Source organism: Malaclemys terrapin, chromosome 6 (assembly GCF_027887155.1).
Source record: "Malaclemys terrapin pileata isolate rMalTer1 chromosome 6, rMalTer1.hap1, whole genome shotgun sequence".
NCBI lineage: Eukaryota > Metazoa > Chordata > Testudines > Emydidae > Malaclemys > Malaclemys terrapin.
This window is the reverse complement of record NC_071510.1, coordinates 44,597,978-44,611,900: the sequence shown is the minus strand read 5'-3', so window position 1 is coordinate 44,611,900 and position 13,923 is coordinate 44,597,978. Positions and strand designations below refer to the sequence as shown.

Below are 13,923 nucleotides of genomic sequence, written 5' to 3'. Positions count from 1 at the left end.
TCTCTGCCCGGGCTCGGCGGCAAGTCTGGTAGCTCTGCCGGGAAGTCCGGCCAATGGTCCTCAGGCGGCTCCTCTGGATAGCAGCAGGGGCTGAGGGGTTCGGGTCCAGTCTCACCCTCAGGGTTAGTGGGGTTCGGTTCCCAGGGGTTCTCCCAGTGGCGGGCGTGAACGGGCTCCGGCGGCTCCTCCTCGTAGCGGGCCCGGGGTAGCTCAGGCCAGCTAGGGTCTTCGACGGTCTCCTGGCCGGGAGCTCCCGGCCGCACGTCTGCTCCCTGTGGTGGCTGGCCGCCAACTGAGCTCTGGCGGCCGGCCTTTATACTTCCTGTCCCGCCCCTTGACTTCCGGGGGGCGGGGACAGGCGGTGGTGGTCCCACCCACTCTGGTGCCGGCACGTGGGCTCCCTCTTCTGGGCAGGAGGGGAGCCACACCGACTCACTACAGAAACCTAATTACATTTTCTACCAGACCAACAAAATTCTCAGCGTGACCATGATGAAACGAGCATTCGCATGTGAGAGCTCAAAATCCCTTCTTTCTAATCTACTCTCCACACCCAAAGTCTTCAGACGTGGCTAGTAGTAGTCACAGCAAGGCACAGGTTGCAAATTACACATGCATAGACAACATATGAATCGGTGCCCTGCCCTGAGGAGGGAAAAAACATTTGTAACTGTACAGGTTGATTTTGGCAAACCAGTAAAGTGCCTGAAACCACTATAGCCTATTGCTAAAAGCAGCCTAGTCGGCAGGTTTAGCTTAACCAAGGCAGGAGGGGAGGGGGTTTTGGGTGCCACAGAAAGGGCAGCTTGACCCCACGTCCTTCCTGATAAGAAGTGTGTTGAAGTCGCTGATACATGCATTTTAGAAGAGCAGGATATGCCCCAGGAATGTCTGTTGGGGCCTCAAGGCTGCAAACTCTGGAAAAACCCACACCTGGTTAATCAATAATCCAGAAGAAACCTCTTGCTTGACCATTGAAACTGCTTACTTAAGTTTTCTTTAAGGGATATGTCATTCTATTACTAATGTATAAATAAGGGGAAAAAGTTTGAGGCAGTTGGACTCGTTTGGACTCTCCCTCTGGATACATCTTGCAGTCCCCACCGGCAGATGGAAGATTTCATCACTGGAAGCCTGCCGCTGTGTCACTCGAGCCACACTCAGCTTTGGTAATTATCAAGCGTTGGAGGTGTTTTACTAACCTGTTGCAGACGTGTGTAAGTGCTTGAGACTAAGTAAAGTTTAGCTTTAAGTGAAAGCACTCTTGTGTTGTCTTGTTTGTGCCAGTCATCGGTCGGATGGCCATGTCTCCCCTGATTTATTTCCCAACACCACCTCGCACAGAGTAAAACTTACCAAGAGCTTTGGGTTGAAAGAACACTGGGTAACAACTGGACAGCTGCTTAAAAGGATTAATAACCGCCAGTTGTTTAAAATCCTGAAGAGCTTAGATCCCAATGAATTGCTCATTCAGAGGTCAAAACAAGGATGGCTCAAACTGTAATTTTATTATCATGATGAAGATTTGCATAGATCCAAAACTTCCTTGCATCAGTCATTCCCTGGCAATTGGCAATGCTCCATCCATAGCCAATTATCTCCAGTGGGCACGATTGCTGGTTTCATCCTGTGAGTGGGTTTCTCAAAATACATCTATGAAAGCTTCTCCTGATGACAAAGGATTGACAGTGGCGTGTCTGAACAAAACTCTCTTTTTCTCTGTCTGACATGGCCATATGGGATCGAGTCAGTGATCCAATTAGTCAGTATCCTGCTTATGATGCTGGCCAGTACCATCTATGTCAGAAGAAGGTATAAGAAGACAAATAGTGAGCTATTACATGCTCACAGTGAAGTATTCTCCTGCCTCCCGTTAGAGGCTGGTTTATGATTGAGGCATGTATATTGTATCCCTTCCAAAATCAGAAAGTAAGCAGAGGTCGAAACTTCTCTGTGCCAATGGAAGTAATGCACTGGGCAGAGAAGAATTTGTTTTCAAGACAATTCACATAAAGGATACAGAAAAGAGGAAACCAGAGAGAGTTGAAGTCCTCTTAATTCTCTACTGCCCAAAAGGCAGGACTTCCTATACAGCCAAGGAACCCATACTGGACCTACAGAAAAGACCGGATCCCTTGAAGCCGGGGCTCCTTCATCCAGACCACGAACACCAATAGTCAACAGCCGATCATTCAAAGAGAAGTGTAGTTCAGCATGAATTCTCTTAGCTTCCGGTATCCAGACAACCAGGAACTCAACCAGGAATGTCATACATTGATCTGGGACATTTTTACATTTCTGGTGAAATGTAAAATAGAATTATCTTTTGGGGCAGGACTGCCTCTTTATTTGTACCATTCCTAGGACAATGGGTCCTGACCTCTAAATGCTACTGTAATGTAAGTATAATAATAATCACAAAGTTATGGTGATTTCAGCTACATTGGAGTTTCTCCAGAATAGTTGATTGGAGACCTACACTCAACATGATGGAAACACGGATACAAGTCCTAGTGGCATTCTGTAGATAGGCGTGTTGGACTTTCTGTTTGAGTATCATCAAAGGACAAGATTAATCAAATGACGGGTTATACAAGACAAAACCATTTACCTCCAAAAGGCAGGTTGTGGAATTACTTCCCTTGTCTATACAAGAACCATGCTGCTGTTGTCCTAAGAAATGATGTTAATCTTTTATAGCTTCAGAAACCTTTCTGTTCAAGATAAATTCCTCCTTCCATAGTGCCTGGGAAATAGTCCAAGGCTATAGTGTCCCAGTTGGAATATTTGTGGTAAATAAGGTAACAGTTCTGTACATACTTTTCTGAAATTGCTGATGTAATAATATGTCTGAGACAACAAAAAAATCTCCTTTTTCAAAGACGAAATATGTATGCATTCAGAAGCAGTGTAATTAATGAAACATTGTAATTACACTGCTTCTGAATGCATACATATTTCATCTTTGAAAAAGGAGATTTTTTTATTGTCTCAGACACACTTACATCAGCAACTTCAGAAAAGTAGGTACAGTAACTGTTGCCTTATTTACCACAAATATTCCAACTGGGACACAAGACCTCCTCTTCCTTAACTTGGGAGAAAGAGGACAGGCCAACATTTTAAAGTACTTCTCAGTATTTCAGTACATCTGGATGTACTTACCTTAAGTTAACCAAAGCATTTTCAACTGAGTCAGCAGTATGTTTGATTTACAAAAAAGAAAGCAATAACTAGATTTATTTCCCTCTGGTAATGCACTTTAACATTTTAGGCGATGAATTAAACACTTACATAATTTATTTTCCTTTAATTATTTTGAACTCTTTTCCCAGTATTTTCCCCCAGTTTCCCCAAAGAGAAACCATTAGACTACATGTAATAACGGTCCTGTAATAAGAAATATGGTTGTGATGCTGACAGGTTTGATGAGCTCTGTGAATGGAATGAAACAAAAACATATGATTCTGATCATAACTAGTGGAATTTATTCGCATTATCTATCTTTGCCTGATGACTTGACCTTGTTCAGAAATTCTGGTGCCTTGTTCAGTTCTATAAGGCTCATTCAGTGTGTTCTAGGTTAGTGGTTCTTAACCAAGGGTACACAGATCTTCCAGAGGGTACATCAACTCATCTAGATATTTTCCTAGTTTTACAACAGACTACATAAAAAGCACTAGCAAAGTTACTACAAACAAAAATTTCATACAGACAATGACTTGTTTATACTGCTCTATATAGTATACACTGAAATGTAAGTACAATATTTATATTCCAATGAAAAAGTAAGCAATTGTTCAGTTATAGTGTGTTGTGATACTTCTGTATTTTTGTCTGATTTTGCAAGTATTTTTAAGTGAGGTGAAACTTGGGAGTATGCAAGACAAATGTAACTCCTGAAAGAGGTACAGTAATCTGGAAAAGTTGAGAACCACTGTTCTAGGTTATCCAGTGTTTTCAGTTTATAGATTTGGTTTAATTATAGCAGACACAGATTGAGTTTTAGGATTTCTCATATTACTTTCTCAGAGTTAACAAAGAGGAAATTTGGGGAAATGGCAAGGAGGAGACAAGCTCTAGAAATGAGAGGAGAGCTACAAATGCTACATCCCCATCTCACTTTGTGGGAAGGTTGATGGCACCCGGCTCCTTTTGATTGTGAATAGAAGTTGGACACCTAACTGCTTTTCAAATTTGTCCTTTAGATCTTTCCTTCTCACACAGGAAAAATCATAGAAGGGGCAAATTACACAAGGGAACTCCATAAGTAGATGTAAGTTGAGTTCCATGAGTGATATTGCCTTCAAGGGAGGGATTTTTTAACTACTGTAGGAGTATGGCCTTCCAAGAGCTTGGCTATCCAGAGATCTCTGGGTAAATTCTAAGGAACTGAAGACATGGAAAGCTGGTTCCTTTGCACTACTCCCTGACTCCTCTCCTCCCACTTTTACTTCCCTGTCAAAACTCCTTTGGCAGCAATCACGGGTTCCTTGCCAGTTATATTTCTGTCTCTCACTGATGCTATGTGCTGGTGTAACTTTCAGTCTTTGGGCAGAAACTATCTCAATCTCTTCTTGTAAAGCACTGTAAATATCCTGGTGCAAGTGTGTTTTAATAAGTTATAGAAAATTTTTGCTTCCTTCAAGGTTGACTTCTCCTGCAACTGAAGCATCTGAATAATGAAAAATGAGACTGGTGTTTTGTATCAGGAAAAAAACAAAACGAAAAATCATGAGTTTGTTGTGGCAAAAATAGCTATTTTAGCTGGGGGAAAAATCACAACTTTTTTCAAACAGATTAGTGTATTTTTATTGGTAAGTATACCAAAACATTCATTCAAATAGAAAAAATACATAACATAAAATATTGCTAAAATTATTAGAAAAATTATAGTAGGTCTTGTTTTGATAAAGCATTTTATGCATTTTAAAATTACATGATTTTCTAGATTTCCTGTCATCTCTAAACACGTTGTATAAAGGAAGGGTATGCTTTTGAAAAGCACAGTTTGTTTGAGAGTCTGAGTTCCTGCAACACTCATCAGTTAAACTTCTCAATGAAAACTAAGTGTATCTTCACACTTGTAAGGGTAAAAATTAAATTTAAATAAAATATCTGAACACTAAAGAAGTTTTAAAGGGGTCACTTGAACATCTGTGACTTTAAAGAAAGCACACACATTGTGAAATCCATGACAAACCACCAGTCTTAATAATAATAATAAACCAATTTATTATTAATTTTTTGTTTTAAAAAGGAAAGCAAGAGATGATAGAGGAGGAGGGATTATTGAGTATGTTAATTAGAAACAACTCAAGGGAAAAGTTAGGAAATTAAAATCCACAGAATCAGCATGGAAGGCAGCTAAAAAACATTGAGTCCCAAGATATGTCATGATATTAAAAAAACTAAATTGATTAAACAGCAAGGTTCAAGTGTTCAAGTCACAAAAAATGTAGAAATCCAGCACAAGTGAGAACAGTGGAGTAGAATCTAAATGTTGTTAGATGCATTCTAAAATACAGATAAAAGAGGGCTAAGAAGAAATTTGAAGAACAAATATCAAAGGATGATATGATAAATTAACTACATCAGAAATAGAGCCATCGAAGGGCCTGTTGACTGTTAACTGTACCAGACCCTCGGATACCTTTATGATGGGTACAGAAGGAAATGAAACATGTAGACAAAATAAGCACATCCTAATATATTGATTTCAGTAGAATGTGAATGGGCAATAGTAGCACAGTGCGTGCATTGAAAGCCAGGTAAACGTGTTAAAATGAAAATAATTTCGGAGCCAAACTTAATAGGGGCAGATATTTAGGCAAGCTTCTCCATGTAGCTTTGCTAATCCTGACCTGTAATTAACTCTTCTAGTACTGGACTTCTCCTGAGTGGAGAAAAATAATTATTGTATTGATAGTGTTATGATTAGTAAAAATTTAATTAAAGATTAAACTACCCTTACATTTCTAACCTGAGATTTGAGTGCAGATTGGCAATTGCAAATGTCTAATGTGGTGCATTTATATTACTCTGCTTCGTTTCCTGGATTTTAAAAAGATGATCATGTTAAGATTAAAACTTGGCTTACCTAAATGTTACCCGATGCCTCTTTTGAGACAAAGCTGCAGTATTGACGTGTTCTTAATACTACTTGCTAGTTGTTGACCTAAAACTGAGTTAAAATGTCAATAATTTTCTGTATATCTTACACTGTCTTGTATGTGTATTGCAACACAGAATTCAGATTGTAGACTGGGACATAGTCTGTCACTTGGTAAACAGAATGTAAGCTCCTAGAAGTGAAGGTGGCTTGCTGAAATGTCCAGTTCCCTGCATAATCATCAAGACAGTTGCAACATGTTCTGGACTGTGTATGTGTAAAATAATTTTTTTTTAAAACTACAGTAAACTTACCTTATGGAGAGAGTATCTCTTGCAGAAGACTCCATTGCATTCGCTGTTGTCCTAAGCTACATGCAACTAAACAAATCAATTTTATAAGTGTCTATTTTAATACATTTTTATACGTTAACTTCATGCTAGCACTGGCTAGAAAAAATGTCATTTGCACTGCAAATATTAGTTTTGTTAAACTTTGAGTTCTCACAACTATGAGTTAATGAGGGCAGTGTTCAGAATTAATGGCTGCATTTCCTGTGAATTGAATTACACAGAATATCCTGCAATTGCAGTGGGAACTCCTTGTATGTGTAACCTAGCAAATCAATATCTGTGTTGAGTGATCCGAAGCAGAAATCCCAGAATAGTCTATACACTTGTTGAGATGAGAGGTGTTTTGAGTGTGGTTTCTTGCAGCGAGTAATTTTCCAAGGAGTTGAATGAAAATTTCAACCTGTTTTCCTTCAAATGAACTAGGTGTTGGTGGATTATGATTTTCTAGAGGAAGAAATAGTCACATCATTAAATCACGGGATGGGGAGTCAGGAGATCTGGCTTCTGTTACTGGCTCTGCCACAGATGTTCAGTGCAATGTTATACCTCAGTTTTCCTATCTGTAAAACGAGGATACCTTGAAGACTTAATTCATTAATGCTTGTGAAGTGCCTTGTGAGCCTCATGTAAAGGCACTAGAATAACAATCTCATTATAAGTTTATTTGTGCCAGTCGGAGTACCTTCTCCTTAACCCTTCATATGTTGCTTGTCTTTTTGGAATGTAAACTAATTAGGGCAGACACCCCAATATATGTATGTTCAACATCTAGCATAATTAGCCTTGGCCCTAGTTGGGGCCTGTGGGTGCTACCAGAATATTAAATAACAATTGTTGGACACATTTAGTTTTGTATTGCATTTCTTTTTGCAGTATTTATTAAGCACAATAAGCTCTTAACCCTTATTCTGAAAAATGTAAAGCCTAAATGTAATATGCAGTAGCCTAGTCTCTTTTTTTTTTTTGGTGCTAATTTAATTTGTTAGGCCTTTGATTTTCAGTACTTTTAAAACCTTTTTTAAACTAAAAGAAGTGCAGGTTTTTTGTCATGTTCCCAGTATGTGAATCTTAGTTGTCAGTTGCACACTTGACTTGAGGTTTGAAGGGACCGAGAATAAGCTCAGTGAAAAATATTTGCACCAAATTTCAGCCCATTGAAGATTAAAATGGTCCTTTGCTTGCCCTCTAAAAGAGCTTTAGAGTGGAAACAATAATGAAATAAATGCAGAGCTACTGTCAAGAGATCCTATAGTGTACCTCAAGAAAAACTTGTAAAAATTCAAATGTATAACTTTGTTTGAAATGCTTTGTTTAATGATCCTAACACAATAACCCAGAGACCCTACATGTTCCTTACACACCTGTTGTGTTTTTATGAGTTGTATCTGGTTATAATAGATTCCTTAGTTCCCGCTCCTCCAATGTAGAAACAAACCTAATGGAGAATCTGTATGATTTGATTATGAATTAAAATGGAGAAGTTGCAGATCCTTTCTGGGACCTCCTCTGAACTCAGAGCTATTTACCTTATGAAATATTTAGAATCATTTAGTGCTTTTAAGCAAATAGCTTTATCCGGTGTCCCAAGGGAGAATAATAAAGCCGGGGATGAAAAATTCACTTTTTATTTTTTTCTCATAATAGGAAACTTTCAGGTGGTGAAAAAGGCACATTTTCAGTCTTCTTGGGTTTACTCTAATGGTCGATAACCATTTTAGAATCTTGGAAGAAATTAGTTTAGCACATTACTGTAGAATCCATTTTGAATATCCCATAGTCACTTACCCAGCTTCTTAAAGTTAACTGCTGCCTGTGAACTGCAGGATTTAAGATGAGACTTTTAAAAAGGAATCTATGCAAAGTATGAGAAAGTTTAGCAATTTGCAAATAACCTTGATAATTTTGCATACAAAAGAAGGCTTAACACCCTGCTTTGTGAGTACTTGAGTTTTCATTTACAAACTAGTCAAAAGTGCTCTTTGTAACATTTTCCAAACTAATTAATAACTTTTTTTGTAATTAAAACATATACATTTACAATCTGAAAATGAGCTTATAATTTAAAACACTAAAATTGAAAGTTCTTAAGGGCAGGGTCTGTGTTTTCTTACATCTGTCCAGTCCCTATCGCAGTTAATACATAGTGTTTGTTATATAATAGCACCCAAAAAACTAACTTATTCCAATTCAATGACTTTTAAATTGTGTATAATTTTTTTATATTTTACATATGTATCCTATGTAGTGTGTGTCCATGATATTAATTTTTCAGCTTTATAAATGTCATTTTGGCTCACAGTTTATATGTATTATTCAGGTTAATTATTCCTATTAGCCTGATTTTCTTACATTAAAACAAGTATCATTTTGAATTATTCATTTAGGTCAAGATAAGGAAGTACATTGTCTAACTGACTAGCGGAATTTAAATCTTTGAAAGCGATTAATGCAACCTATTGTGTGTTGTCTTACTACAGCCCCACTACATATGTTCTGGATGAAGATGAGCCTCGCTTCCTTGAAGAAGTTGATTATAGTGCAGAGAGTAATGATGAGCAAGACATTGAATTGGCTGATAATGCAGGCGATTATGAACCCTCTGTTCAGGAAGAGGGGCTTTCTGACTCAGAAATGACAAGGACACACCTGCCTTGAGCCATCTTTGTAGACGCAAAGAAGAAAATGAATATCCTGGTTTTTAGTGGACAGGAAACAGGGAAGTGTCTGGCTTTCAAGAGGGTTGGCTCAAAGAGACAGAAGTAATTGAAGCCAGTTTAGCTGAAAGACAATAAATGTGTTTCTGATTTATGATACTATTGGCATTTGTTTTATTTAAGGGATTCAGTGCCTTCATTTGGCACTGACTATATCAAACAATTGCTTTACTATTTCATTTTCTACCAAGTATTGTTGCATGGCTTTTTGTGTCCTTAACCCTCTATAATCTCCAACAAATGGATTATAAATTGTAGTGTGTCGGGTACAGAAATTAATATTAAAATTCCTTGTGGTACATACCTTTGAGTTTCTTCCTGAAAAATACATATGTACAGGTTTTTTAATTAATTTGTGTGTTTATTGAGGCTGAGGTTTTTCTTCAGAATTATGTTAAATGTTGGATTGTTTGAAGTAATGCAGAGCTTGCTTTGAAACAGTTTAATTCTACAGTTACTAAATTAAACAAAAATGAAAATGTGATCAATTGTTGCGCTTGTTTCTTGATCCTTTAATACACTAAGCTTATACAGTTTTACAGCAGCCATAATTTAAAATATACAGTGATCTAAATTGCCTTTTTAAAAAAGAAAGTTATTCTTGCAAGATGGTTCAGTTAGTCCACTAGTCAGAAGCATTTTATGGTGGCTACTGCACCTGCACCTACTACGAATTTTATGTTTGCATAAAACTCTTCCCTGAAACACAGCATCTCAGGAGAAGAGAGAGTGTTCATCTCCACAATCAGTTAATTTTTAGCTTTGGAAACAAGTTTACTCAGTGACAAGAATTGGCTAAATGTGTATACTGTCTGTATATTTTGCTACCTATTTGTTAACAACTTTTCTTATTTAATATTCTTGTCAAATTCTTGTATTGTCAAAATGAGTTCAGTTCATTCTGGGCATGTTTTTTAAGGGGAAAGGTGGTATCCATTTTGGTTTAGAGCAGGGGTCGGCAACCTTTCAGAAGTGGTGTGCTGAGTCTTCATTTATTCATTTTAATTTAAGGTTTCGCGTGTCAGTAATACATTTTAATGTTTTTAGAAGGTCTCTTTCTATAAGTCTATACTATATAACTAAACTATTGTTGCATGTAAAGTAAATAAGGTTTTTAAAATGTTTTTAAGAAGCTTCATTTAAAATTAAATTAAAATGCAGAGCCCCCCGAACTAGTGGCCAGGACCCGGGCAGTGTGAGTGCCACTGAAAATCAGCTCGCATGCTGCCTTTGGCACACGTGCCATAGATAGCCTACCCCTGGTTTAGAGTCTTCCTGTGAGTCAGATTGTCATGTTCTGGGAATGAACAAAGTATTTTTGCACCTCCCCTCCACCTCTACTGCTCCATTTTTGCTTAGAATAAGATTTAATGTGGAGCTGAAGTTGCTGCCAAATATTTATAAAACTGAACTTTTGCTACAGCAAAAAGTTAATTATCCTTACTTAATGTGACCCAGTTCTGACTCTTTATTTTTTGAAAATGGTTGTATTGCATAAGGGAAAATCTAAAAGCATCAAGCAATATCTTTCTGTACTGCAACAGGTCCCTAACTAAAGAGCGATTTTTAAGTGTCAGCAGTGCAAATGAAATTGATGTGTGTTTTTCTTTTCTTTTTTTTTCTTCTTCTTTTTATTTGGTACATGAAATAAAAACCATAGAGAGCAAGATGGCCCAGGGGATGGTCAGTGGAAATGTGAAACCTTTTACCAATAACTCACTGTTTCAAATCCAGTTTAGGTAGGTAGCAACAGACTGTGCCATCTTGGTTTTGAAATTGGGGTAGAGGAGAGAAATGCTGGCATATTTGCCCTTGAAATAGAAATGGCGTGCTCTTATGCTTATATTTTTTAAAAAATTAAATGATCAGCTATGAGAAGTAAGGGAATGATAGAACCACCTATATACTCTCTCCTCCAACTTTTTCTTTTTAAGGACTGACCGTCTTAATTGTTCTGTCACCTATATTGGATGAGTAGGCAGGCTCAGTCCACTCCCTGGTGAGAAGGTGGTCAGTCAGCAAAGTGACCATCACAATTGGCACTTTTGGCAATAATGAGAGACCAGGCACTGAACCTAGTACTCTTATCCCCTCTTACCACCTAGAGGTCATTTCTCTAGGTCAGGATTGAGACATATTAGCAGGGCAGTCTAGGGAAGCTCATATTGCTCCCATTGTATTGTACCTGTTCTGTGTATGAATAGACCTTCAGTCTCCAGAACTCTTACTCTAGCACCTTGCATAAGTAATAAATTCACTTAAATTAACTTGCTGTATTAACACAGCAAGTTAATCAGCATCTCTGTGTGTAGATTGACTTAGTAGTAATATAGTATCAGAAGGGTAGCCGTGTTAGTCTGTATCCACAAAAACAACAAGGAGTCCGGTGGCACCTTAAAGACTAACAGATTTATTTGGGCATAAGCTTTCATGCATCTGAAGAAGTCTGTTTTTTACCCACGAAAGCTTATGCCCAAATAAATCTGTTAGTCTTTAAGGTGCCACCGGACTCCTTGTTGTTTTAGTAGTAATATAGATTTCAACACTTTAATACTGTGGCCTGATTACATTTAATTAATACATTCCTAATGTTAAGAACTCCATGGTCTCAATAGTGCAGTATCCTTAATGCCCATCCCAAGTAAGTGTGTCTGTGTGTATAAGCTCTGTTTGGACTAGTGGTTCTGGAAGATGAGACAAAAGAAGTTATAAATGACTACTGAATACATATTTATTCAGGGCGTTCGTTACAAACGGACACTTAAATACAAGTCTGAAATGTAAACACAACAATGTTTCATTTTCAGTCTAGGTTTTGAGAGGCTAACTGAACCTTGAATCCATTGTGCATGAGAATTTCAAGAGCATGTTTTGTATACCGTACTGTACATGACTCAGTATCTAGGTGCTAGTTATGACGGATGGAATTCTAGTCTTAATTCTAAATTTTCTTTTTTTTTTTTTTTTTTGACTCAATATTCTTGCAACATATTTTTGGTATTACATGATGGCTTTAATACAACCATGACAGAGTCTTCATAAGGAAAGAGGCTATGCCTTTGCCTCCCTCCAAAATAATGATGAGTTTTAGTAACATAAGCATGCATCTGGCGAAGTGGGTATTCACCCATGAAAGCTTATGCTCCAATACGTCTGTTAGTCTATAAGATACCACAGGACTCTTTGTCGCTTTTTACAGATCCAGACTAACACGGCTACCCCTCCGATATAAGCATTTGATTTTGATTGTGATATTTACTCTATGCTTCTGAAAACTGAATGCTTTGCATTGCTAGATAATGAATTTCAGTATTCCCCATCCAGGTGTGATACAGAGACTGTAACACAAACTTGATATTCTTCCTTCACCAGTGACATCTTTCCTTGAATGTAATGTAATTTTCAAAGATTGCCATTTATGCCAATTTGTATGTGGTGGTTTTTTGGATGTGAAATATTGTGCAAGTCTAATTGAACAAAAAGAACCAGTGTTCATTTCAAATAAGGCAATAGTAGCAGTAAACACTTACAAAATCAAAAAAATTCAGTATCTGATATCTTTTCATTGTAATGCTGTACTAGACACAATTGTGGCAGTATTATTGTGCATGCCCACATATAAATATATTAAGAAAATATATAATAAAGGAATCATTATAATCGCCTTGTTTCCCTACACGTTTTATTGGATAGAAAATAGAAATAGTTAATTTTGTGGTATTTTCCTTTTGCCAAGTATATTTAATGAGTACTTATGGTCCAGTTTTCAGTGTGAGCTGGGGTTGCTCAGCATTTCTGAAAATGAGGCCATTAATATTCTAATTCTGTCAGTTTTTAAAAATTTAAGAAGGCAGCATGCTGCATTGTGTTAAGCTTTTCATTCACAGGTTAATGGGTAGAATCAGTTTTAGAAAACGGATTGCTTTTGGTACTTGTAAAAAGTACCATACTGACCAAATTGGAGATCACCATTGTACAGATACAGCAAGAGACCTAACTCTGCACATTTTCCTGCACTACATAACTAATATGCTTCTCTCCTCATTTAGGGAGCAGTCTAGGTGTATGGTTTAGTCTCTGCCTCTTCATTCCTTGGCACCTCAACTGAGGCTGGAAGCAAGAGACCCAGTTAGTGCCCACTGAACATGTTTTTGTGATGTCAGTGGTACAGTTATAATTTTTATTCAGTATTAAGAACAAGACCCACAAAATGGTTTATAGGATGGAGTCCTAATACAGTACAAGCACATAACTTTCATGGCTATGCATTGGAGCTAGTATATGAGGGCAGGTAAGGGGTGTTTATGAATTGGCTATGATATTGTTTCACAAAATAAATACATAAATAATACACAGAACTACAAAATATATTCCTTACATTATACCACTTGCAAGATTCCCCCATACCAGCTACATGCTTCATCATTCTTTGGTAGCAGAGAAGTCTTTATGATGATGAGAGAGAGCCAGGAAGATTATAAGGGAAAAGGCTGTTGTATGATCTGAATGCCTGTCTGACTTTCTAAAATATGGGGCATTTGGGGGGAAAAAAATGTTTGTTTAAAAAAACTCTAATCACATGCAAAGACACATGTTGTCATCTAAAACACTAAACAGCTTTGACAAATGGTAAATACTATGTAATCAGTCTTAAATTGTATGATTTCATTATTTTTGAATAATATCAAGAGACTGATTTCATCTCTGAGAAGCCTATAAGAAATTTAAAGTAAATACCCTTAAC

General features: G+C 37.4%; 1 protein-coding gene across 3 annotated transcripts in view; it reads left to right on the top strand.

Moving 5' to 3' along the window:
• Positions 1-12,841, top strand: part of AGTPBP1 (ATP/GTP binding carboxypeptidase 1) — a 128,311-nt gene extending 115,470 nt beyond the window's left edge. For all 3 annotated transcript variants that reach the window (XM_054032072.1, XM_054032070.1, XM_054032073.1), the window contains one exon: positions 8,943-12,841. In XM_054032072.1, the coding sequence (XP_053888047.1) occupies positions 8,943-9,120 (178 nt within the window). In that variant the 3' untranslated portion in view covers positions 9,121-12,841. The remainder of the gene's footprint in view (positions 1-8,942) is intronic.
• The last annotated feature ends 1,082 nt before the right edge of the window (positions 12,842-13,923 follow it).